Source organism: Diospyros lotus, chromosome 2 (genome assembly GCF_014633365.1).
Source record: "Diospyros lotus cultivar Yz01 chromosome 2, ASM1463336v1, whole genome shotgun sequence".
NCBI lineage: Eukaryota > Viridiplantae > Streptophyta > Magnoliopsida > Ericales > Ebenaceae > Diospyros > Diospyros lotus.
This window is the reverse complement of record NC_068339.1, coordinates 26,482,644-26,510,486: the sequence shown is the minus strand read 5'-3', so window position 1 is coordinate 26,510,486 and position 27,843 is coordinate 26,482,644. Positions and strand designations below refer to the sequence as shown.

General features: G+C 42.2%; 2 protein-coding genes across 4 annotated transcripts in view; both read right to left on the bottom strand.

Annotated features, from left to right (window-relative positions):
- Positions 1–1,333: 1,333 nt before the first annotated feature.
- Positions 1,334–2,877, bottom strand: LOC127795275 (uncharacterized). Its single transcript, XM_052326851.1, has 2 exons — positions 2,289–2,877; positions 1,334–1,966 (listed from the first exon to the last, which is right to left on the bottom strand). The coding sequence occupies exon 2, from the start codon at positions 1,962–1,964 to the stop codon at positions 1,449–1,451; it is 516 nt and encodes a 171-aa protein (XP_052182811.1). The 5' UTR covers positions 1,965–1,966; positions 2,289–2,877; the 3' UTR covers positions 1,334–1,448.
- Positions 2,878–22,099: 19,222 nt separating this feature from the next.
- The window catches only part of LOC127794437 (starch synthase 3, chloroplastic/amyloplastic), a 69,684-nt gene continuing 63,940 nt past the window's right edge, over positions 22,100–27,843 (bottom strand). For all 3 annotated transcript variants that reach the window (XM_052325507.1, XM_052325508.1, XM_052325509.1), the window contains 2 exons: positions 23,146–23,269; positions 22,100–22,592 (listed from right to left, as the gene is read on the bottom strand). In XM_052325507.1, the coding sequence (XP_052181467.1) occupies positions 22,463–22,592; positions 23,146–23,269 (254 nt within the window). In that variant the 3' untranslated portion in view covers positions 22,100–22,462. The remainder of the gene's footprint in view (positions 22,593–23,145; positions 23,270–27,843) is intronic.

Below are 27,843 nucleotides of genomic sequence, written 5' to 3'. Positions count from 1 at the left end.
GGGTTGGTCGATTCGATTCGATTATTATAGGCTGGTCAGCTCGGTTCATTTAGAAATTTTTGGACGGTTCAGTTCGATTATAATCGATTACATACCCTATGTATATTGTTGGGATTTTGAAAGAGGATTGGGAATTGGATTTGGGGGAAGACTAATGTTGAAACCCAATTGCCTATTTTTGATGGATTTCAATAAACGAAATTAAATGTTTGCTTAAATAATAGAATAGAAGAATAGATAATAATATATTACACATTTAATTATACGTACATAAATATTTTAATTAATTTTTCAACATACACTGTGCCCCCCCCCCCCCCCCCCCCCCCACCCCCCCCCCCCCCGCGGCCCGCGCCGCTCTCTCTCTCCTCGAAGTTGGGTTTGAATAAGATGGGTTCATGGGTTTGTTTTTGAATTGAACCCACAAACAGGCACTAACATTGAAGATGAACCTAAGTTGTAAGTACTAACATCGAATCCAACCCATGAATAGGCACTAACATCGATTTGAAGACGAACCCACAAACCTTAGTAGCAAACGAACCGAGGTGGTCGGCGATGATGGTCACCTACAATACCATATATAGTTGGCCAAGTATACCCTTTATTTAATTCTTTTGTTTCTATGAAGGGCATTTATAAAAGTCAAAAAAAGGCATGCTATTTACAAAAACACATAAGTAGTTGGTGAAATTTAGTCAAACCTCTGGCCTAGTCTTGTAAAATTTACTCTTAATTTTTGTTTTTAAGAGAGGGACATTTTGAAAATTTAGTAAAAATTAAGTAAAGTTTATTAATGATAAGAGATAATGATCTACATTTATAAAACTCAACAAAAGTACGTACTATTTTTAAAAATATAAAAAAGATTAATAAAATATAATCAAATCCAAAAAAGATTGGGGGGGGGGGGGGGGGGGGGAGGGGGGTGTGGAAATGTATCCTATTTTAAAATAAGCTCCAGCAAGTGTCACGAATTAGTGAAATCTTCCGGACCCCTTAGAGAAAATCAATAATTTTTCTTTGCGACATAACATATGCATGCTAGCTCATAGTCTTGGAGAATATTCTTAAAGAAATCGAACAAATGGGAAGAAAGTAGGGTGCCATTTAAGGAGATAATATTAAATATGTCAGCCGCCTAACAAACATAAAAGCAGGTGAAGTAAAGCTAATTCCACTTCCAATACAGACTTAACTATAAATTAGTTTTCATATTAGAAAGTCAATAAGTAAAATATCAAGATGCATTGCATAATTTTCTCATCTTTCCTTTCTAATTAAGGAGGAGATAAAGAAAACCTCATGATACTTGTGAACTTATTAATATAGATTTTTGTATAATAGTAATTTCGATATTTATTAATGTATATAGCCAGCCTCACGATGAATTGCATATGTATATTACATTGTAGGGTTGGACGAAAGCCATATATGGAAGAGATCAATTACTCCAGGAAACCAGTTCTGGTTAAGATGGCATTCCTTACTTTGCTGAGGTCTCTTCCCTTGAGAGTCCTTCCAATGCCTTCACACATGGAGAAGGAAGAGATCCGAGTTCTTGCCATCTTCCTGGCAACGTATTCATGGGGAGGCATCGTTTCATTATCATCATCATCTAAATCATCATCATCATCATCATCATCATCTTCATTTTCGTCTTTTTCCAACCCGAATTTCTTTGGGTTCTTTCTGTATATCTTTGACCACTCAGGGATGCTCATTGCAGTTGATGATTGTGTTTGATTGATCACCCCTGGATCATGGGTTTTGGGCATGGAGATTACTTTTGGAGCAGATGCTAATCTCCATGCTGATGCTGATGCTGCTGCTGTTGAACCAGACCCAGTTGATGAATAAATGATGGCTTTTTCAACCCTTGAGCTTTCCTTCACCACTGCCCAGACATCTTCTTCTTGAAGATCTCCATTTCTGCCGGTTGTATTTGAATACCCATCTGCCATTGCTTCTCAACCCAACACAAAAATTGGATATATATATATATATATATATTTATGTCAATAACTTGAAGAGCTATAATCCATCTTCTAAATTATATTCTATATGTGTAGCAATTGAGAACAACAATTAAAAATAAAAAAGGCATCCCTGCTCACGAGACTCTTCGAATTACGAGGATCAAGATGAGATCATATTTGTACCCCCCACTAATTAAGAGAGAGCAAATTTATCATTATTACCAAAACTACTCGCTAAGATAAAAATCAAAATGCTTCCCTGATCTTGGATCAAAAAGGAAAATGGAGAAGAAAGAGGACATTCATTACCTTGAATCTACCTTGCCTGTTTTTTCTTTTTGGTTTTGTTGGACTTGAAAGCTTTCTCAAATGGTGTAGTGAAGCACTGATCTCCACATGAAATCCAACCAAGAGGAGGAGACACAATTTACAAATACGAAAACCAGCTGCAAACTAAGAGGACATATATATATATATATATGTGGAGCAGATATCAAGGGATCGACTTGATGAGAAAGGAGAGCTGCAACTTCAGAGACATCGATCCACGGCACAAGCTTAATACTTTCTTGGCCATGAAAACTGGAAACGGAAGAGAGAAAAAAGGCCAAGAAAATGGTGGGATTTCACGAGAATCTCAAGTTTCTCATCCTGCTGGGCTGTCTTCTTCCATACTGGTCCCTGAAAATGGTAAATGGTTGCCAACGCCCACAGAAAGTTGCTTTACCATAAACAAAGAGAACATAGAAATCCCAAACATCACTTTCTTGCAGCAGCCCACGTTGGAAACTCACGACTTATCAACACTTATCCATCATAAAAACCAATTTCAATACGTCTACGGGTGGCACTCTTAGTGTTTGATATAGTGTTCAGCTACTGAACTCGATGCCTCGATTTCAATTCCGTCAACCTCATAAGCTCCCTCTTTGGGTACAATATTTTTGTACCAATGAGACTAACTCATCTTGGTATTATTAAATTTCTCGATGTTGGGCCCAACTTTTGGAAAAAATAATAAAAGTACATCGTAATAATAATATAATTTTTATACATATGAAAACCATCATATGTATATATAAATACCATTTTAGTGATTCCAATATTATGCAGTAATAGACGAGCCACGTCATCTGATACAAAATTTTGCTGGGATAAATGATTTGACATTGAAAACATAAAATAATCCCATTTACCCAAAAAACATAAAAACAGTTTTTATTTTATCTTTCGCTGTTGCAATAATGAATCTGTCGTTGTTGATGGGTACAAAATCTGCAGTGGTTCTTCAGTGATGATTCTGAAAAGTGAGCCACTAACGGAGCATTTCCATGAGCTTTCAACGGACCAAAGAGAGCCAAGGGAGACTGCTCATTGTTGTCTCAGAGTGGCATCTGATTGAGAGTGCCACTCATCCACCAAATATGCCCAAAAAGTACGAAACAATCTTCACTCTTGTTGCTGCCTCACACGCACACACTTCCGATTATGAGTTAATGTTTTTGCCTTTGCCAAATTTTTTGTTATCATGGAGATTACCTTAATTTACTGTTATTAAAAATATTTGGCCAATGGTACTCAATGATAAACACAAATTTTCAATAACGGTAATGCTATTTAAATATGTATTTTAACATTCATAGAGATATAGATACTTCTTAAAGAATTAATAATTTTTTCATAAAATTAATAATTATTTTTTAAAAATTGTAAACACCTTAAAAAACTGTTTATAATTTTTTTTTAAAAAAAATTTAGATCAAGTGTTGTTATTTCGTTAAAAAAGTGTTTATAATTTTGTGAGTATCAAAATATTATACCCAAATATCATATATTATCGTATAATTTCTTTATGTTTTTTTCTTATACAAAACTATGTCTATGTCTGCAGCAACACATCAAAGAAATATATATCAAAATAATTTATAAAATACCATCATCACATGAATTAAAGAATTTAATTCTTAAAATATGCCTAAGGTAAATTACACTTAGAATACTTGAATTTTGAGATATTTATAAAAAAATCCCTTGTAATTTAAAATATCTCTAGAGATTCATATAATTCTCTTTTTTTTTTTTCCAATAAAACTCTACCCTATATCTTGGGGTTTATGAGGATAATTGTAAAATATATCTTAAAATTTAATGTTACGTTGCAATTTTTCCCTTACTATTAGTTAATTAAAATTTTATAAAATTACTAAAATATTCTAATGTTTAAAGCCATTCGTCTCTTTTCTTTTTTTTCATTTTTCTTTCTTTCTATTCTCATACTATTTCTCTATTTCTCTTTATTTGATCAAACATGAGCAGATTTAGTAGTGAGTTGCCCTCGGTTAAAGCCCATGGCAACCCACAACAAAATCTATATTTATAATGTAAATTTTTTAATTTTTTAGTAATTACCCAGCCCAAATTTAGTTTATCCCACCTTCAATTTTGCCCAACCCAACCCACCTGGTTGGATCCACCCTTGCGATCAAAGATGATCAACGAATCACAATGATTATGGTCATTCATCTTCTCTCTCTCTCTCTCTCTCTCTCTCTCTCTCTTTCTTTTTTCTATTTTTTTTCTCTTGCTCTCAAGCTGTAAAGTAGAGGTTGGTTAAGACAAGTATGCCTGTGATGGTGAAGGCATCTAGTCATATGGGCAGCAATAGATACGTTGTTCACAGTAACGATAATCACAATAGACATCTACTTTATATTTTTCTTCTTCTTTTTCTTCTTTAAACATAAATGTGAATTTTTACCCAAATTTGAGTTTAAGATAAATAATTTTACTTTATCTTTTTCTTTGAACCAAAATTTAAATTCATTATTCATCTCAAACTCAAATTTGGATTTGAGATAAGATATTTCATTCTCTCTCTCTAATTTCTTCTTTTTTCATCTCCTCTCTTTTCTTTAAATTCTGTTGACGTTCAATTTTAGTTGACCGTGATTCGTCTGGGCCGCAGTGAGTGAGTCCAAGATACAAGGAGGAAGAACACAAAAAATTTTCACGTGATTCGGCCAAAACGATGCCTACTCTACGACCATACCTTGATTATTCTTCCTTAGTGATAGTATCTGATTATTCTTCTTGTTGCCCCCCTGATGATATTTCTGACCCCTATTTATAATGAGGGGCATTTACAATTTGCATAAGATATAAAAATAAAAAGATGATATAATGGGGGACAAACAGTCCTTATCTTCTGCATAAAACCAAGAGTAGAGTCTTCATTACGAGGAGTATGATTTGCTTTTGGATAAAGTAAGTAGGTCCCTGCCTCAAGCTATTCAACAACTTTGTTGCCTATGCGAGCTGAAGGATTTAGGCCAGCGAGCTGAACGGTTGGGCCAACGGACTAGGAGCTTTATTGGAAGCTCGTTGAATAGATCTCAGGGAGCTCACCAGAGGTCTTGCCTGGGGCGCGTTAGGAGCTCGTGTAATACCCCAGAATTTCTTGAAGTTACAAATGGTATTTAATGAAGGGCATAAATAGAATTTTCAAAAAAATAAGACTATAGGGTACACTATCGCAATTTTAAGAGACTGAATTAGACGAAGGGAGTACCCCGGACCCTAGATAGCCAAGGAAAATGGTATAGTATCAACGAGTGGTTCGAGTTATGATTTTTAGTGTTGAAAGAAATTGGATTGAGAACAGTTTTCGGTATAATTGTCGACCGGGCTGAGAAAATCGAATCGACGTAGGGATCATCCGGAAAGTCAATGGAGCATGTTAAGGACCAATATTTTATGTATAGAAAAACTCTTAAGTGATTTCGGGTTGAAACGAATGGATTTAAGGTCAAAACAATCAACCTGGCTTAAGTGTAATTTTCTAAATATGCCCAAGAGAGGTCAAAACGGTAATTTTTTAAAAGTTTCGAAGGTGAAATGAGAAGTACTAAACTTATGGGCCTTAGTGTGATGGTGTTGGAAATATTAGGGGTGTCATGGAAGGGGCCAAAATGAGATTTGGTGAAATCAGAGGGGGTGAAAATGCAATAAAACAAAAGTTGCAGTGTGAACACAAAGCCAAAAACGGCCGCCGTGTAACGCCCCGTTTTCCCAGAACGTGCATTACCTCGAGATTTTGGGAATATATATATATATATTTTCAACATCAAGCACACAACATAAGTCTCTCGATACACATACCTTCATCATAATCGTTTCCCGTCAATCCCGATCGTACCTTCTTAGCATATCAAAATTTAATAATAAATAAACTAAGACAGGTATTAACAATCACATCAGCGGAAGCAAGATCGAAATCTCAATGATATATAACCGACAATTCCTTTACAATAAGCAAATCGATGTTTCACATGAAAATATCAAATATTTACATAACCTCTGAACATCGTAATCATAGACAAAACCTACGAAAACTAAACATAGCAGCTACATCTCGATGACATTCTTTCCCTTGGCGCCGCTGCATTCACCTGGAACGTTTGAATATTCCAGGGACATAGTCCAAATTAGATGCTGAATCATCTAAGTGAGAGTTCAAAAATATTTTCATGAATATATGCAAAATCATATATAAAACCGATAAGTCTCGACATGCACCAGCCTAAGAGAATCCCACATAGCACTTAACCCTAACCGGGGAAACTGCAATCTCTCTAAAGGCGACACGACCACACCGACCATTGGTAACCAATCCTGCTTAAGAGGGACAACCTCGACATCTGAACTAGGGAATCACCCCATTGTCATTGTGAGGCTTTACGCTCCTACTCAAAAGCATTCCAAAACCCAACGCAACCCTAGCCCCAAGAGTGTCGCATCAGCACTATCCTCGGAATCGACGTCACCTCGGTATTAATGCTTTTGCTCAAAGGATCCTGGGGTGGTGTCCACTCGCAGGCCCGCCACTTGAGCCAACAACCGGGGTGGTGTCCACTCTCAGCCCCGCCACTTGGGTCCCGTAGGGTGAAGTCCGTCTCAGCCCCGTCCCAAGTGGGTCACCTAGCATTAATCCTAGGTATGCATCCTGAGTGCTGTCACTCTGGACTACGTCACAGGTTACCAACCCACGTCCCACATGGACGACACAAAACAAGCCAATATCGAAAATCATAACATGCATAGCTTAAAATCAACATTTCGATGTATGCAATTTACCGTACGAAATTTAATGCATGTGTAAATAACCGTTTGGACAATCCATCACAATAAACCAAGTCATAGGGATGAACACTCACAGTAAACCATTCATATGTCACTTAAAGTCTTTTCGGGTAGAACCACTCACCTTGCAACTCAACTTTTTCTTGAAGAGCGCGAGTCGCCTTGATTTGGGTGCCTGACCTCGATTCTCGTGCCCGACGCTCTTATAATTTAACCTCGAGCTTCAACGATACCCTAGACATTACATTTGTTCAAATTCATATCAATATCTATTTTTCCAATTTTTTCATAATTTCTTCCTATTTCCTCTATATTTTCCTCAAAAATTCTAATAAATGCCTACTCAAGATTTTTCCTCGATTTCTCTTTATAACAATTCATAAATAAATATTTCCTAACTTCCAGAATTTTCTAAAAATTTTCCAATACCTCCTCCTATTTTTTCATAAGCCTTATTTACTTTGAAAATTACATAATGACCATTTTCTCCAACATTTTTCAAAATTTTCTTCCACCATAATTCCTAATTTATTTTTCTTAAAATAATAAAAAAATTTCAAAATTACTTGAGCCCTCACGCGCCCTCACGCGCGGGCGAGTGGCTGGACAATTTGTACTGGCGCGTGGCAGTCACGCGCCACTGTCTTCAACTTCTAGTCGGCCGCCGGCAGTTGCTCCGATGGCCATGAAACCGGTACCCTCCGAAAGCCCTCGAATAGTTGATCACGATGCCACAAAAATCAGGCCGAAAGGCCACCGGAAAACGGCCCAAATGGCCAGTTGCAGGCGGCGGAAGGCGGTCCGCCTCTAACCCTCGGTCGAGCTCGATCGGCCACCAAACCCACTCCAAAATACCTCAAAACGATCCCAAAATGATCCTTGACTCCTAGAGATCAAAAGCCCTCTATCCAAGCTTCAAAAATCATTCGAAATCGAGATCGATTTGTGCTTCAAACTCGGCCAAAAGCCCTCGGTATTTATAGGCAAAAATAACCCTCCACGTGGCCGATCTCTGGCCAAAACTTCTTTCCCACGCCTCATAGACCTCCTTAGGCCACTCCCTGACGATCCTAGGCTGCCAAATGGCCGGATTTTCTGGCCAAAATCTCGGCCAGATCGGCCATGCTTGTACAACTTTCTGAAAATTGCATTTTGGCCCCTTGGGATTTCTCTTTTGCATTTTGGCCCTTATCCTCAAGCCCCTGATCTTTCTAACACCCTCACTAAGACCCTCAAGATTAGTACTCCTCATTTCTCCCTTGAAACTTTCAAACAATTACCATTTTGACCTCTCTCGGGTATTTTTGAAAAATTACACTTAGGCCCGATTGATTTATTTGACCTTAAATCTACTCGATTCAACTTGAAACTACTTAAGGGTTGTTTTATACATCGAATACTAGTTCTTGACACTCTCCGTTGACTTTTTGGACATCGTTTACAACAATTTGGTAATACGACCTAATTGGCAGCTGTATTTTCGTTGTACCGAAAGCTGTTCCCGGTCTCATTTCTTTTATCACTAAAAATCATAATTTAAATCACTTGTCGTTTCTATACAATTTTCCTTGGTCATCTAGGGTTCGGGGTACTCCCTCCGACTAATTTGGTCGTCTAAAGCTATATTAGTGTACCCTATAGTCTTATTTTTTCCACAATTCCATTTATGCCCTTTATCAATATCATTTTTATCCTCAAATTATTCTCGGGTGTTACACGCCGCACCGCCACCTCACACGGCCTCCGTTTTCGGTGATGGGATAGCCGAGGGTGGCTTGGGGAAGGTTGTATACGGCGTGGGCTAGCTTGGGGACCAAGCCATAGCCGTTGATTGGCCGTGAGATGGCCGATTTTCAGGAATAAAATGGGCCGAGGGTTTTGATGATTTTGGCAACAAATCAGTCGTGTTTTTGGGAGCTTGGATAAGGGGCTTTTGATCCTTGCATCAAGGAGAAGAGATTGGGAACATTTTAAAGCGTTTTGGAGTGCGTTTGGTGGTTGTTCGTACGTCGCCGGAAAGCTGGAGGTGGTCCGCCTACCGTGACCTGCAACAAGCCGTTTGGTGGCCTTTCCGGTGGTGGTTCGGCCTAAAATCGGTGGGGTTGTGATCGATTGAAGAAGGGATTCAAGGCGGTACCCTTTTCACGGCCATCGGAGTAACCGCTGGCGACCAGATCAACGAGTAAGACGGTGGCTCATGGCTGCACGTGTCAGCCTTCACTCACACCCACGCGCCAAGCGCGTGAACGCGCGTTACAGGGGCAAATTCGGTATTTCCTTTTCCAGTATTTTTATTGATTTATTTGAGAATTTATCGTGTTGAAATATTTGGGAAAATGTTTGAGGAAATAATTATTTTGGAATTATCGAGGTGAAAATTGGGAGAAAAATAGAGAAAAATATGGAAAAATTGAGGAAAATGGATTTTGATGATTCCTTAATTAAATATGGTGTTTAGGGTGTATCTTAGCTTGAGGTTGAGAATAAATTCAAGTGTTTGTGATTTGACATGCAAAACGAGGTTGTGCACGAGGATCGAGACGATCCGAATACGTTGAGGTGAGTGTTTTAACTGAAAAACTTGACTGATTGTGAGTTATTCACTATCAAATTTGACTTGCTCATGCAAATGGTTTTGTGCATTGAAACGGTAACTAGTGACAGTTGGTTTTATGAGGGAGGTTCGTCCCTAAATGTTTCGAACTTATGCATTGCATTTTATAAAACTGTTGTTTATATGATGCATTGAATTGTGAAATGTGGCATTATCTTGCGTTTTGTGTGTTCATATGGAATGTCAGTCTAAGATGTTGTCTGGATAGTGTAGCCGTAATTCTCTAAGGGCGTGACGGAATAGTAAAGGTATCTAATACTGGTGTGCATGTCAGGATAGCCGCCTTGGTTTCCATGCCAGGTCGTTTGGCCATGGAAGTTGCACTAGGATGACTAGGTGGTTCATATTGTGTTATTCATATGGGATGTCAGCCTAGGATGTTGTCTGGATAGTGTAGCCATAATTCTCCAAAGACGTGATGGAATAATAGGGGTATCTTGTGCTGGTGTGTATGCTGGGATAGTCGCCTTGGTTTCCGTGCCAGGCCGTTTGGCCAGGAAAGTTGCACTAGGATGACTAGGTGGTCCATGTGAAATTTTGGAGTTGGGATTGTGTGGTGGTTCCTAGATGCTTAGAGTGGAAGCGTAATTTGGTGATATGCGTTGGCTTGCCTCTCTTAAGCTAGAATCGCGTCATGTCGTCGAGTCGGTATGGTGGCATAGCTTTTAGAGAGATTGCTCTTTTCCTGGGGTAGGGTTAAGTGCTTGGGATTCTCTTGGGGTAGGGCTTGCCAGGTGTATTGGTTTATTTCATGTCTTTCATTCATTCATGAAAAATATGTTTTTGAACTCTTACTTAGATGATTCATCATCTAATATGGACTATGTCTCTGGAATATTCAAACATTCCAGGTGAAGGCAGCGGTGCAAAGGGAAACGAAATTGCCGAGAAGTGACGGCGATTAAAGAATATTTATATTATGTCATTTCAGTTATGTTATTTACCTTTGATGACTTCATGTAAGCGTTGGTTTGACTTTATAATATAAATAAAGTGGTTTCAGTTATGACCTGTTAAGGTTTCAATTTAGCTTCCGCATTTGAGTTGGTGAACTTGTCTTAGTTTATTGATGGTTCATAATTGATTACTAAGAAGGTGTAACGGGATCTTCGGGGTACGGTTTATGTTGGGTTTCTGTTGTTGATTGGAAAAAAATATATCCCCGAAATCTTACGTTACGTATCACTCCAGAGAAGTGGGGTGTTACAGCTCGCACGGATCCACAATATGAGCTCGAATTTTAGCGGTGTATGAGCTTTCTTTGACGAGGTCGCTTGGACAATCTGGGCTCCAGGCGATTAGGCCCGGGCCACTGGACTAAGTCTAGCCCATAAGGAGTGATGCAGAAAATACATATAACACAAGCCCCCTCAGCTCGCAGTGCAATCTTCGGACTAGGAGTTGACGTGTGCCAGCTGTTAGTCCACCTTTCAGACTTCTGCCCAATCACTTCAAATCTCGTCGTTTCACACAGCACGTCTTGTCTGTGGCACATTTAGTGCGCATGTTCCCCCATTACTGCACATGACTATGCTTGTGGGATTGAACGGGCTGAAGGTATAAATAGTATAGGGTGTTACCTTTTTCCCTCATTCACGCTATTTTGAAATCTTTTCTTGCTTTTGCCTTCTTCTCTCGAGACTTCCATTGCTACTAGGCTCTCTCATCCGCAATCGTTCAGGCGTCGACCATCTCTGTTTGGGACTTGCTTCAAGCTCTCATACCGACGACAAGCTTAGTGATTGGTAAGTTTGCCATGACCTTCTTTTCTTTCTTTCATAAGGTCGTCCATCGTCGGTTAGCCGTTGATGGTCCTTCTGGTCTTCCCGATTCTGTCGGTGTCGCTTCCATTTTTTGGGGGATCAACTTGAATAGGTTGATTAGGTGTTTTGCCGAGCCTTCAGGCTCAATGACCTTAGGGTTAGTCTTCGATGGAATACCAAGCTTGCAGTTGCAGCCCCTCCACCTTAGGCGGCACCCTGTTGCAAAGCGTGTGACCTATGAAAATAGGGGGTATTTTTAGGGCTTTTCTAGTTCTTTGAGGTCTGTTTCGCGACTTGCGACCTGACTGTTCTTTCTTTCTCTTTGTAGATGTCCGACCCTATCCGAGAGAATTCAGGTCAAAAGCGCTGCAATCATATCGTAGGAGAAAACCATACCTCGAACTTTGAAGATTGCCTTATGATGGAGGGGCAAAACTTTGAGGGGATGAGCTCGCGATCTAAGGAGGTCATTGATATGACTTCTTCTGAAGCCGACCTGGAGGTCCAAGAGCAGGTCGCTGAAGGAAGGATGGGACATGAGGTTTTTGAAAGATTTCCCCTCCAAAGCCAAGTTTCCAGAGGTGGGGACCTGTACTCGGGAGTTTCATTTCCTGGTGAACTGCCAAGTATACATCCCCACCCCGAGCTCTTACGCAACCTATTTGCCATCTGGCTATATAGCCATTAGCCCCCAGCACCTCGAGTCTGGTTTTAGGTTCCTTGTAACTCCATACCTTCTCAACCTTTTGAACAATGTCAAACTCGCACCTTTTCAATTGACACCAAACTCGTATACCCAACTTACTTTCCTAACCATCTTACTTCTTAGGAATAAACTCCCCCCTCCTTCACCAAAATTGATTAGATTTCTCTTTTCCTTTAAGAATGCCAAGGACGGGCTGTACTACTTGGCAGCTCGTCCTTCGCAATACAAAGCCACCCTTCCTTAGGGTAGGGCAAAGGGGAAGTCCAACGTGGGCGATTACAAGTCCACTTGGTTCTTTGTCTCCTGCCCCTCGCTTTTGTCACTCAAGAACTCCAACTTTGCGCTCACTCCAAGTAAAGGCATGCTTGTGCGCATAGATCGCTTTATTTTGCCCTATGCTTTTAACATTTTCTCTTGGACACGCAGACTTCGGAGGAGGAAAATCGAGCTTATCGGCCAAAGAGATTGAGATTCTTGACAAGCTTGTTGCGCGGGGTCGGGCTTGGAAGAATTTGAAGTCACTGACGAGCTACTCAGGGATCATGAGCTCGCGCCTCCTCTTAACGCCCAGATTATCAAGGGGAATCACATCGGTGTCCTAGGTGCAAAGGTCCTCCCGTCTGCCTTCCATGTTGCTGAGTCGAGCAGCAAAAGAAGGGAAGACAGTCAAGCCAAAGATATGGTGGACCTCGACCTCATTGAACCGAAGAAATCTAGGGCCAGATCAGGTGCTACTTCGTCTGCAACCCCGAGCTCAAGCTCGCGGGGTGAGAGGTCAGAGCAGTCGCAACCACGGTCGCGTCCTCAACAACAACCACCTCAGCAGCCAAAGCATTACCATCAGTAACAAGAGCAACGACCACGAGCCCAATCGTAGCAATCTCAACAACAGAATCACCCCCAATAGCAACCAGGGCAGCGAGTTTCTGCCTCTCATGATCATGGCTAGAGCGGAGCTCATGGGAAGAAGGTCGTGAGGGAGGCTCAGAATGCCCTCATTGCAAGCTCAAAAAGAAGGCCCGATCAGCCGCAGCAGCGGGAGGATAACAGGAGCAAACGGGCTAGGGTCCCCAAATAGGAGCCAACCTTGGAGGCCTTGCTGGGAGGGGCCTATGTTGGTCCCCTCCTGGACTCCATCCCCACTCTTTTGGGTGCGAGTGCGAAGCCTCTGGACAATACGGCGATGAAAGGGTCCCCCTCTACAACTTCATGGCTCATCACAGTTTGGTGGTAAGTTACACCTTTCGTACCTTAATTTCTTGATTTTGCCTTTCCTCGAGCTAACTTTTCTTCTGTCACAGCTTTCACTTGCTTCCATGAAGCTCAAACAGCAAAACCTATATTTCGAGGCACAGCTTGATGCAGTGAACATGTCCTTTTAGGGAGAAATAATGAAGCTCAAGGACGGGAAGAAGGCTTTATAGGCCGAGCTCCTCGTTGCCCAACAAGAGGTGGAGGGCTCTGAGATGCGTCTGAGGGAGGCGATACAAAGAAATAAAGACCTTGATGAGGAGCTTCGTCGGTTGAAAAATATGTGGGAGTTCGCTAACTCTGGGCTCACTGGCGAGTTGAATAAAGCCAATAAGGAGTTGCGGAGGGTCCAAAATCAACTAAAATCAACCGAGGCAGAGCTGAAGACGGTTAAGGACGAGCGGAAGTAGGCCGATGATCAAGCTGACTGGTGTGAGCAGCTCGCAAAAAGGACCATTAATGATATCAGGGCAGAGGTGGGAGCTCGGATGGACTCAGTACGCATGGAAACCAAGTTCGACACCTGCTCGGCATTCCTGTACACCCATTGGTTGAACCATCCCGAGATGGATTTCTCCTTCTTTGGTGTGCAGGTCGTCGAGGAGGTGAAACGGTACGCGACCGAAGCTGCTGAGGATGCCAAAGCTGCCACCTCGCTTGATTCGTCAAAGGTTGGGACGCCAGGTGTTCATGATGAGGTCAAGCCACCTGGAGTTGTCGAGGTTCAGCCTGCTGAAGCCGCCAAGACCCAACCTGCGGGAACTGCTGAGGTTTAGCCTACCAAGGCTACCAAGGTCCAGCCGGTTGAGGTCTAGCCCGTCGAAGCTACCACCCCTCCTAGCTAGGCCTTTTTTGTATTTTATAGCACAAGTACCTTTTTCGTATTTTGTAATAGAAGTACTTGTTTAATGAAATTCAACATTTTCTGAACATGTGCCTTTTGCTTTAAATTTTTCCACGAACTCAAGCCAATCAAACTTGAAGTTTAAGTGAAACTCGAAGAGACACAACTTGAACCAATCTTTAAGATATAACTTAAGATGAGCTCTGGGAGGCTTATGTATACCGTGATAAGCTCAAGAGTATAATCTTTAGAAAAGTCGTCAAGAATATTACTTGAAAATGATAAGTCTTTAGGAAAATCAAGACAACCCTTAGATAACACGTCTTTAACGAGATCATTTTTGAAAACCTTATCGAGATGTACATCCAGGTAGATCGTCTTGCGATCTCAGTTAATATGCCATGGCCGAATAGCTTGTGATCAATAAACATAATAATCAAGATGCGTGTCTGATAGGTTGTGAATAGCCATTCTTAGGCAAATTAAGGCAAACCTCAGCTAACACGTCCCAACGAATTACCATATAAGTCATAATAAAAAGCTTGCCAAGATATATGTTTAGGTTGATCGTCTTGCGACCTCAACTGATATATCATGGCTTGTTACAAGTTTAAGAAGCTAAGAGGGAACATCCAGGAAGGTCGCGGGCATTAACTTGAGTCAAGATGAAAAAACCCCAACTAATGAACCTTCAACTTAAATAATGGAAGTGGTTGATCAATAGATCCCAAACTATGACTTTAAGTCAAGAGGAATGTTTCTCAGCTCGTAACTTTAAAGATATTCAATCGAACATCAATAAAAACAATTTAGTCGAGGCGGAACACCTAGGTAGGCCGCAGACCATGACATGCGTCAAGATGAAAGGACCCCAGCTAATGAGCATTTGACTCTAATTTATTTAACAGAAGTGGTTGCCTAGTAGATCCCAAACCATGACATTAAGTCAAGAGGAATGGCTCTCAACTCACAAACCACGACCTGAGGGGCTTCCAAGATGAATGATCAGTCAAGCCACAAACCATAGCGCAGTAGCTAAGTTGCATGGGCCCTAGCTCGCAAACCATGGTTTGTCGATCCTTTATTTTTGTGACATTCATTCCAACAAAGCGTGATGCGTAAAGATCCAAAGATTTCAATCAAAGTTATGTATGTAAATTGCAATAGGAGTTCGAAGCATAAGTCAAAATAGTTACATTCATTGAAGTAGGGATGGATGTGCTCTGCATTCCATGCTCGCGGGAGAATAGCCCCATCCATATCTGCTAGATGATACACTCTGTTGTCCAAATTCTCCTTGACGATAAAAGAACCTTCCCAGTTTGGGCCTAGTATCAGTTATAATACTAGATCTCCGAGATTGTAGTGTCGGATTCAGACCTTTCGATTGTAGTATTGTGCCACTCTTTGTTGATAAATGACGACCCTCATATGAGTTGTATCTCTCGCTTCCTCGAGTAGGTCAAGGTTCGTTGCCAGCAGTTCGTCATTGTCATTTAAATTGAAGGTGGCCCTCCGGTGGCTGGCCATCTCGTTTTCTACTGGGATCATTGCCTCGAACCCATATACCATCAAAAATGGGGTTTCTCTAATGCTACTCTGAGTTGTTGTTCAATAAGCCCAGAGCACTATTTGCAGTTCATCTGCCTAAGCCCTCTTTCTAGCCTCAAGCTTCGTCTTCAGGATCTGCTTGATTATTTTGTTGACAGCCTCAACTTGTCCATTGGCTTGGGGGTGGTCCACAGCGGTGAAGCTTTTCTGGATCCCCATCGATTCACAGAATTGGATGAATTGCTCGCTGGTGAATTAGGTTTTGTTGTTCGTCACTATTTGTCGTGGAACCCCGAACCTGCAGATGATGTTATCTCATGCAAATATATGTACCTTTGAGCTGGTGATTTGCGCGAGCTCTTTGGCTTCTGCCCATTTGGTGTAGTAGTCAACTGCCACTGTAGCATACTTGTACCCTCCGCGGGCTATTGGAAGTGGCCCGATTAGATCCATACCCCAAATAGCAAAAGGCCATGGGCTGCTCATCTACTGTAGGTAAGATAGTGGAGCTCGCAGAATTTTAGCAAATCTCTAGCACTTGTCACACTTCTTGACTAGCTCTACAGCATCTTGCTTTATGGTAGGCTAATAAAACCCCTATCGGAGTACCTTTTGTGCCAGCAAAAGTGTCTCGGCATGATTACCATAGTGGCCCGCGTGAACCTCTTTCAGCATGGTCTGATAATCAGTGCCATCAACGCACCTCAGAAGCGGGGTTAAGAACCCCTTCATGTACAGTCTATTATCATAGACGCAATATCGAGCTGCTCGAGCTCGCAGCTGACGTGCCTCCAATTTATCATCCGGTAGTTTCCCGTTTTGCAGATAACCCATAATGGGATTCATCCACGAGCTTCGGGACATCTCAATCGCCATTATTTTAGCTTGTTCTGTGCTCGGGGTGGCTAAGAACTCCACGGGTATGGCCCCCAAGAACTCCGCATCCCAAGCAGTTGCTAGGCTAGCTAATGCATCAGCATGAGAGATTTGGGAGTGGGGAATCTCACGCATTTCATATTTTTTGAAAGTGGCCAAGAGTTCACATACCTTTTGTAAGTATGCCACCATTTTTGCATCTCTGGCCTAGTATTCTCCCCGTATTTAATTGACTACCAGCTGAGAGTCACTGAGGATTATTAGGGCCTCAGCTTGTACCTCTTTTTCCAGACGAAGTCCTGCCAATAGGGCCTCGTACTCAGCTTCATTATTGGTGGCCGAAAATTCGAATCTCAGGGCGCAGAGGATTCTATGACCCTCGAGGCTCATTAACATAACCCCAACTCCTGCTCCTTGCTCACTTGATGACCTGTCCACGTATAAGTCCCAAGATGGCCCTTCCGAGTTCTCCATTTCCTCATCAATTGAACAGTGAACTCAGCAACAAAATACGTCAATGCTTGCCCCTTTATCGCCGTCCTTGGTTTATACTTTATATCGAACTGCGTGAGCTCGATAGACCACTTTAGTAAGCAACCCGAGGTGTATGGCTTTTGCAAGATTTGTGTCAGCGGGTACTTGGTCAGGACTTCAATCTCATGAGTTTGGAAATAAGGTCGCAACTTTTTAGATGCCATTATCAAATAGTAAGCCAGTTTTTCAATTTGTGTGTACCTTATCTCTGCATCAATCAAGCTCTTGGAGACATAATACATGGGGTGCTGCACCTCTTCATCCCCCCGAACGAGGCTCGCACTGAGAGCATGTTGGGACACTCCCAAATATAAGGTCAACTTTTCTCCATCTTTGGGCTTGGCGAGCAGTGGGGCTCGTCCCATGTATTCCTTCAGCTGTTGGAATGCGGACTCGCATTCTTCTGTCCACTTGAAGTCTTGCGCCTTTTTTAGAAGCTCAAAAACTGAGGCACATTTATCAGTTGCCTTGGAAATGAACCGACTTAGGGTTGCGACCTGACCATTGAGGCTTTGCACCTTTTTTTTCCTTACAGGCGAGCTCATGTCGAGCAAAGCCCTTATTTTGTCCGGATTGGCCTTGATGCCTCTATTATTTACAATAAACCTTAGAAATTTTCCAGAGGCTACCCCAAAGGTACACTTGAGCGGATTAAGCTTCATCTGATAGCTTCTGAGGACTTTAAACATTTCTCTCATATCAGAAACATGATCCGATACTCGTTCTAACTTTACTAGCATGTCGTCAACGTATACTTCCATGGTTTTGCCGATCAGTGTTTCGAACATCGTATTGACTAGCCTTTGGTAGGTTGCGCCAGCATTCTTCAACCCAAAAGGCATGACCTTATAACAATGAAGCCCCTGGTTGGTAATGAACAGGGTGTGCTCCTCGTCGTTGGGGTTCATAGGGATCTGATTGTAGCCCGAATAGGCATCCGTGAAGTTGAGGAGCTGGTGACCAACTGTTGCATCCACAAGCTGATCGATTCTTGGGAGAGGAAAGCTGTCCTTAGGGCAAGTCTTGTTCAGGTCAGTAAAGTCGACACAGGTCCTCCACTTCCCATTTTTCTTTTTCACCAAGACTGGGTTAGCCATCCAGACCGGGTAGTGGGCCTCTCTAATGAACTCGTTTTCCAAGAGCTTGTCCACTTCTTCCTTAAGAGCGGCATAGCGCTAAGGAGTCATTGGCCTCATTTTCTAGCGTACTAGCTTGTAGCTGGGATCTACATTAAGCCTGTGTGACATAACCCCTGGGGCTATTCCTACCATAACCTCATGGTTCCATGCGAATACATCCAGGTTAGCTTTAAGGAAATTGGTAAGTCAGGACTTTACCTCGAGGGCTAAATTTTTTCCTAGCTTGAGGCACATTTCATCGTTCGCCTTGCTGACTGGGATATTTTCAAGCTCTTCCACCGGGGCGATGGACCTATCACAATCCACCTCGCGAGGGTCCAGATCATGGCTAACACTCTTTCAGCTGGCAGGTCGTGGATCATTCCTTACAATGACATTCACTTTTTTCCATTTAGCTCTCATTTTTAGTGCATCTTCATAGCAACACCTCACGAGATGTTGCTCACCTCATACGCATCATATTCTTGCAGGGGTCGAGAATTTGACTGTTAGGGACCTAGTTAAGGTGACCAGATCCAGGTCATTCATTGCTGGCCTCTCGAGCACGATGTTGTATGCCGAAGGGCAGTCTATAACTAGGAACTCTGCCAATGCGGTGGCTTGACGATCCGCATCTCCAATAGTAAAAATAAGGCTAATCCGCCCGACAGGGACCACTGCATCACCTGTGAACCCATAGAGTGGCTTTGGGAATGAGTTCAACTATTTTGGTCCCAGTCCCATTTGGTCGAAACATGCCTTGTACATTACATTTACTAAATTGCTTGTGTCCACCATTATCCTCCGCACTTCAAAATTATTGATCTGGGCTCGTATAATGAGTGCGTCATTATGTAGCCAGTGGACATTTCTGGCCTCTTCTTTTGAGAAAATGATCATTTCGATTGGCGTATCACCCCTAGCTCGCTTCGCGGGGGGAAAACTACTCGTTCGATCGTGCTAACAAGACATGGTTGGCTTCGCGCACATACCTGTCATGGGACTTGTGGGAAGTTCCAGCAAGGTGAGGCCCACCATGAATTGTGTAGATTGTTCATACTGCCGGCGAGCGTTCATCATCGGAAGAAGGCAGTTGCTGTGCCGATTGTTGGTTCGGCTGATTGGTTGGTCGCACCACATAATTCTTCAGTCGACCTCTTCTGATCAGGTCCTTAATGGTATCCCTCAAGGCCCAGCATTTAGAGGTGTTATGGCCTGCCTCATTATCGTATGCGTAGAATTTTTCCCTATTTCTGAATTTACCGGGGGTCCTTAGCGGGTTAGGCTTCCCGAACTTCTCTCTGTTTCTCTCCATGGCGAAGATCCTCTCTTGGAGATCAGACAGGACATAGTAGCTGTCGAAACGTCGTGACCGCATAGGTCGCTCTTCCTTCTCCACCTTGCGAGCTTGTTTGGAGACCTCATTGTTCAAGTGTTCTCCCCGAGCTTCCCTTCTGATGTCTCCATTATTTTTTTTCTTATTCTGGTTGGAGCACCCGGCTTCTTCCTTTGGTCTAGTGGGCTTCTTTGAACCAAAGGCTTTTTCCCATCGGACCTCATTTCCAGCTCGTAGAATTCCCCCAATTCTCTAACTGGAGTTCTATAGATGCTCTCATAGAGCTTCCCATCTTTGCGGAAGCTTGTGGAGATCGCAGTCAGGATACTTTCCTCAAAGGGGTCTTCAACATTGCTCACCTCGCGCCTGAACCTGGTGATGTAATCTTTCAAAGATTCATTTGCTCTTTGGAACACTGTGGCGAGGTGACATAGAGGGGCGAGCTGCCTTTTCAGTGCCCTGTATTGATTAAGAAATCTCCGTTGGCATTCCTCCCAGTTGCCAATACTGTGAGGCAAAAAGCTTCTAAACCAAGCTCGAGGAATATCACCCAAGGTGGCAGGAAAAACACGACATTTGACCAGCGAGCTGGTTGTCTGCAGATCCATTTGAACATTGAATGCGTCTAGGTAATCATAGGGATCGCTGTCCCTGTTATATTACGGCATACTTGGGACTTCGAATATTTGGGGGAGAGGTTCAAGCTCAACCTCTCTTGTGAATGGCGTTTTGTCCCCACGGCCGTTATTCTAGCCATGACTCACTTGCTGTGCCTTCAATTGTCGAACTCTTTGATACAACCCCTCCATAGTCGAGTCCGGATTTGCAGATCGTTGGGCTTGCGATCGTCCACTTATTTCCCATTTTGGAGAAAGATGATTTGTGGGCGGATAATTATCTCCGATATCCTCCTCTGCCAGCGGAGGTCTCTTTTCCCGCTGTTAGCGAACCCTCTGAGGCGAAGTTGGTGGATCATGGACATCCCGTGCTTAGGCTTGGGCTAGGACTCTGACCACGTCAGCGAGTTGCATTACGATGTTTTCTAATGAATCCTAACGTTGCTACTAGTTCTGGATCACTTCTATCCCGGTGGTTTGAACAATAGGTTAGACAGTAGCCCGCGGTGGCATGCCGACAGTGTTTCCGGTTGGTGGTGACAAAGGGATATCTGCTGCCGAAACAATGGGCCTTCCATTTGGTGGAAAATCTCGCAGTTGATCGAGGTGATTTTCTGGTGGGTCAACTGCTGCGTCGGAACTTCGAGTATTCCTTCCTCTTGCCATGGCTATTGATCAGAACGGCCCCTTCCTCTAGCACCAAAATGTCGACGTTCAATTTTAGCCGACCGTGATTCATCTGGGCCACAGTGAATGAGTCCAAGATGCAAGGAGGAAAAACAAGATGGGAAGAACACAGAATTTTCACGTGATTCGGCCAAAACGATGCCTACTCCACGACCGCACTCTGATTATTTTTTCAGAGTGGCAGTATCTGATTATTCTTCTTGTCGTCCCCTTGATGATATTTCTAACTCCTATTTATAATGAAAGGCATTTACAATTTGCATAAGATATAAAAATAAAAAGATGATATAATGGGGGACAAACAATCCTTATCTTTTGCATAAAACCAGGAGTAGAGTCCTTATTACGAGGAGTATGATTTGCTTTTGGATAAAGTGAGTGGGTCCCCGCTTCAGGCTGTTTAGCAGTTTTGTTGCCTATGCGAGCTGAAAGATTTAAGCCAGCGAGCTGAACGATTGGACCAGCGGACTAGGAGCTTTATTGGAAACTCGTTGAATAGATCTCAGGGAGCTCGCCAGAGATCTTGCCCGCGTTAGGAGCTCGCACGAATCCACGATATGAGCTCAAATTTCAACGGTGTATGAACTTTCTTTGACGAGATCGCTTGGACATTTTGGACTCCGAGCGATTAGGGTGGCCTACTGAACTGAATCTACCCCATAAATAGTGGTGCGAGAAATATATATAACAAGTTCATTATTCATCTCAAACCAAAATCTAAATTTAAGATGAAATGTTCCACTCATTTACACTCTTTATGAGTTCACGCCCTAACGATGAACTTAAATCTAGATTTATCAATCTCTTCATTGTTGGCACCAACATCAAAATGAACTCTCACATGGGTTATTTTTTATTTTTTTAATATAAGGAGAATCTTAATAAAAGAGTGTTTATTGTTATTTTCACGTCAGAAAATATTTTGCAATTTCATTTTTTTTTTGTTGATGCCCCTTTGGATTAAAAAAAAAAAGCCTTAAACGCTGTAGTTAAACCCAAGTTGAGGGATTATCTAGAAAAAAAAAAAAAAGTTAACGAGAGAGAGAGAGAGCAATGGCAAGGAATTCACACGAACAGCCATAACTTCTCCTCCAACATACTTTATTTCATTTCCAAACTAAAGCAATATTAGGAGATTCTTCAATCTCAGTCAAAACGAACCTAAACTCCCAAACTATTTATTCAACACTTCGTGATGCTAGCTATGCTTTCTGCAGTCTGCACAAGAAAATTTATAATAAATGAACCATGTCATCACTGCTACTGCCAATGAATAGCATTATTTGAATTACAGTGGATTTTTCCTATGTAGCTACTTACTTGTGCTTCTTCATCGCAAAAACAAAGGGGCAAAATTCATAGCCAACTAAACTAGACCTGTACAAAATGCAGCAGAGGATCAAAGATCAATCTTCCTACAAGCCAACTGTTTCGCGGTCCACTGTTTTCACTTGCAAGCAGCATGGTACAGCTCCAAGTAATCAAGAGCTGGTCGGTTCCATGACCAATCTTGCTCCATCACCCGTTTGCATAATGTGTTAAACCAATCCCGGCCATCGTACCATGCAGAGATTGCCCTGAAACAGACACCCAAAGATAACAAACATATATATACATAGATAAGTAAATAAACATACTAGAGAGAAGAGAAAGACATACAGGCAAAACAAAAAAAAAACATGGTCAAATGTACAGTAAATGTGCATGATGATTTTACAATGATAGTGCAAGAGAGAGCATCATAGTTGAGCACGAAGAGTATAATAAAGTGGACAAGACGAATTTTATGAATGGGTAACCGTAACATCAATCTTCTTGGCTCGGCTCTTCAATTTCCAATTTGACAATTTAAAAGGATAGATATGAACATGAGATATTCAGAATGATATTCCCTCATGAGTGCATGGGTTGAAAGTATATAATCATTTGCTTGTCTTTCAACCACACTTGTGGCTTAATCATGTAGGATCATCTTATATGATATTGTCAACTCCAATGGTCAAATTTTAATTCTTTCTACGAACTGCAAAGTTTAAAACCAAAAGACAATTGAACTACAAAATTGAGACTATAAAAAAAGACAAAAAGCAAATCTGCGTGATGTATCCAACAAAAATACAAGCAACTGACCGGTTAAGAGCATAATCAACACCAGCTGCATCAGCCACATCAAAACTGAAACCATTTGGTTGAAGACCTTGTGATTCTGCTCTCTCTTTATCATGGTCAACATCAAATACAGTATCGTAAAGACCTACAAGAAGAACCAAGAGTTTAACTCTTAAATAGCAGAGCTATGTGGTCAAAACCCAAAGTAGGTACTCCAGCAATCAACAGTTGCAGAAAACAAAAGTCTATATCATCAGAATGCAATTCCTTTGTCCTTGGCGATAGCCTTCCAACTTTTAGCTAGCTTCTAGCCAGAGTGCAACAAAAAAGTTCATAGCCTTTCCATATATCTATATATATATATATATGATATCTATATATATATATATATTTTTTGGGGGGCGGGGGGGTGGGGGATTGCCTGGTTGAGAATGCTGCTGAAGCACTCCAATTCAGCATAAGTTTCACTTGTTAATGCCAGTTTCCCTAGAATCATAGAAACAAAATGTCAAAAATCATTTATCATGCCTATCAAGTAGAGGCAAGCACCTCAGAAGAGTGTGCACCTTGCAGTAGCAGACTCAAGGATGTATGAGTACGAGAATAATCAGTGAGGAGAACATTTTCCAGTATCGATTCATACAGTGAACTATTTCATTTTTTTTTAATGTGTTATTGGTCAGGTTGGAAGAGGGCAGGAATGGAAACAAGCCAGCATCATATGCAAGCACATGGATGCGCAATTTAACAAAGAATCAGGGGTCAACTCAATTTAGAATCTAAAATTGCCAGCATTGTGCTCTTCTGGTGCAAATAACTAACATTGAATCAGGAAAATGGGAAGTGATAGATACAGAAGAGACTTCAATGGTTCAGAAAATTCAATTCATTGCTTAAAAGGACCCTCTCATTTCCATCTTTTTGCGGTTAAGAGAGGATTTCCACATTAGCCTTGCTTTGCCATGCAATATATAGATGCTTTCTTTTTTATTGTAGATAGATCTTCAGGTTTCGTTTCCCCATCTTTAGTGTAGGGTGAGTTCTAAGGCAGTTTCCTTTCAATGTCATAAATTGGAGAGAAAAGGATGACAGGACAAGAAGAGATTAGTTCCTAATCATTGAGGTTTCATACCCAAGGGGGCAAGAAAAGGAAAACTCAAGAACTCAGGGAGTCATTCCATAACAGCTTCAATGTGGGAATCAGCAGGAAGTTATGAAGAGATTTGTAGAGTTGTATATAGAATTGTTATTATGTCATGGCTGTCACGGCTTATGTCATGATATGTGTATATATTGATGTACACTCTTTTAGTTGATAATAAGAGAGATTCTTCAAATTATGTCACATGGTATCAGCGTCACCAATGAGAAAACCCTAAGCCACCGCTGTGTATTCTTCTCCAATGGTATCAAAACCTTAGATCTATCTCCCGTTGACGCCTCCAACCCATTGCCACCGAATCATGGTACCATTGTTGTCTCGACGTCACTGCCGCCTCAAGATCTGCTACCTTTAGATCCATTGCCACCTCTAGCGCCTCTAGTCGTTGCATCCAGATCCGACCACCATCACTCAGATCCAGATGCCAACGCTCAGATTTGACCACAACAGCTTAGATCTCCCGTAGATCTGAATCGTTGCTCACATCCATCCAGCCACTGCTTAGATCGACCCACCACTAGCCACCACTACCGCCATCACCGCACGCCGCCCAAATCTTGTTGCCATCATCGCGTGCTGCCCCGATCCATCAGATCTGTTTAGCCCAGATCTGACCCATTGATCCACTTCAGATCTGTTCAGCCTAGATTTGACCCATCAGACCAAATTCGACCCATCAAATTTGTCCAAACCCACTTGGCCAAATCCACTCCAGTTCCCGTCTATCTTTGTCGGTGCTCCAGCAAGCTGTTGCTCGTTGCTCCTTCCATCTAATTTCAAATCTAATTTGCAGCTCTCGCCATGTCTGACCTTAGTAACACCATCCCTACCTGTGGTGAGTCCGTTTCAACATCTGATACATTTGATGCCTATGTTACCTATCAACCCTTTATTGTCTCCAATCTCGGGACAACTAACATCACCACCGTCAAATTAATAGGGTTTGCCAACTATCTTTCCTGGGAAGCCTTCTTAAAATGTGGTTCAAATGACAAGACCAAGTTGATCATCTTTCCAAAACACTGAAAATGTACCGACAGCCAACCGAGCTAGATGGGAACAAGTTGATGCCCAATTATGCAGCATCCTATGGCAGTCTATTGATCCATCCATCTTGCAGCTCTTCCGCCCCTATGAAACTTGTGTGGACATATGGAAGGAAGCCGAATAGTGCTATACAAATTGTTAAATAAGATAAGGGGTATTAGTGTAATTAACTCTAAATACATGTATGCATATATATATATATATACTCTTGTATTGTACACTTGGAGAAATATATAGATTATTTTATTCACATAACATGGTATTAGAGCCATAAACCCTAGCCCAACCCTATAGCCACCGCCAATTGACGCCACTGTCGCTACCAACTGACGCTACTACCGCCGCTAGTGATCGCACGACCGTCTCTTAGATCGTGTAGCCAGATCTCGCGCCACCCAGATCATGCTGCCCAGATCCGCTGTCACCCAAATCACACAGCCGCTGCCCAGATCCGCCGTCACCCAAATCACAAGGCCACCACTCAGATTCGTCGTTGCCCAGCTCGCACGGCCCAAATCGCGTCCAGATCCGCCACACACGACCCAGATCTCATGACCTCTTTTCTTCTTCCGGCCACCCCCAGCTCTCGCGACGGCTTCGATAACTGTCGCCTTGCCGGTCAGATCTGGCCATCCTCTTCCTAGCCAACCCCAGATTTGACCGTCGGTCTTCAGATCAGGCCGCTCCCACCTAGATCCAGCCACTGTTGTTCCAGATCTGTTCTTCCTTCTCTTCGATCATGCGACTCGACCTGCTCCAAATCTGTTGTTCTTCCCGCATCATGTCTTCATCTCCAGCACACTTTTCATCCGCAAGCTGCTCCACCATGTCCACACCTATAACCATTCCCCATTTTTCGAGCACACCAGTTATTACCACGGAGAAGTTGAGTGGACAGAAATATTCTGCTTGGTTATCTGTAGTTGAAATTTGGTTTCTTAAACATGGCCTTGAGGATCATTTATCAAAGACTATTTGAACTGTTCCTGAGGGAGATCAACCTCTTTGGCAGAAGGTGGATGCACAGTTACTGAGTTTAGTGTGGCAAACTATTGAGCCGACCTTGATATCGATATTTTGACCTCTTCAGGAGTGGTGCCCTATGGACTCGGGCTCGTGAGCTGTATACGAGTGACATCACTCGTATTTATGATATGATTGATGCTTTGTTCAATCTATAACAGGCTGATTTGGATATGACCATGTATTTGGGTAAGCTCCAAGCTTCTATTACTGATTTTAACGAGTTGATGCCATTTGATATAGATATCAAGAAACAACAGCAACAACGTGATCAAATGTTTACTGTCCTCTATCTTCATGGAATTCGACCGGAGCTCGAACCCATTAAGACACAGATTCTCGGCAGTGCTTCTCTCCCTCATTTGACAGAGGTATTTGCCAGGCTACTTAAAGCCTCTTCTGTTACTACTGATTGTGGCGTGTCTGTACCTGGAGATCACTCTGCCCTTGTTACGACCTCGACTAATTGTGGTCGTCGTCAGGGTGGTGGTCGCCCTCGGTCCCAGTGCTCCTATTGTAATTGTCTTGGTCACACTAGAGAGACTTGTTATCACCTACATGGTCGTCCACCTCAAGCAGCCAGTACTGCTAATATGGTTGTTGGTATTTCGAAGGGCCAGGCATCTATCACACCTAGTGATTCCTCACCAGTGACTATCTCCGAGGGAGAGTATGCTCAGTTCCTTCAGTTCTGAGTAGCACAACAGGCTACTTCACTAGTCACGTCCCTTGTTGACACCGGTAACTCTACCGCCTGCTTTACTAAGTCCTTATCTTCTCTTGGTCCATGGATCTTCGACTCCGGTGCCATTAATCACATGTCTAGTAATCGTTCTCTCCTATCTCATATTCAAACTTTGCAGTCTCTACCTCCTATTACATTGGCTGATGGCTCTCAAGCCTCAGTCACGGGTATTGGCATAGCATCACCTCTCCCTACTTTACCATTGTCATTTGTTTTCCACTTACCACAATGTTCATTTAATTTGTTCTCTATTAGTCAACTCACTCGTAATCTTAATTGCTCTATAACTTTTTTGTCTGATTCTGTTCTTGTGCAGGATCGGAGGACTGGACGGACGATTGGCACGGGGCTTCAGTCTCATGGCCTTTACTATCTATCTTCCCCTACTTCGTCACTGGCATGCACGACAACTACTTCCCTACTACAGGTCCATTGTCGGTTGGGGCACCCATCTTTTCCCAATCTTAAGAAGATGGTTCCCAGTCTCTCTCGTATTTTATCCTTAGAGTGTGAGTTTTGTCAACTTGGGAAACATAGTCGTAGTTCTTTTCCAAGTACAGTCAACAAACGTGTTAGTTCTCCTTTTTTAATAGTCTATTCAGATGTATGGGGTCCCAGTTGTGTTCAGTTCAACAGATGATTTTGGGTATTTTGTAACATTTATTGATGATTTCTCTTGCACTACATGGCTATATTTAATGAAAACGCATTCAGAATTATTTTCAGTATTCACTACATTTTG

Coding starts and splice junctions, on each gene's coding strand:
- LOC127795275 (XM_052326851.1), bottom strand. CDS start 1,964: ATGGCAGATGGGTATTCAAATACAACCGGCAGAAATGGAGATCTTCAA.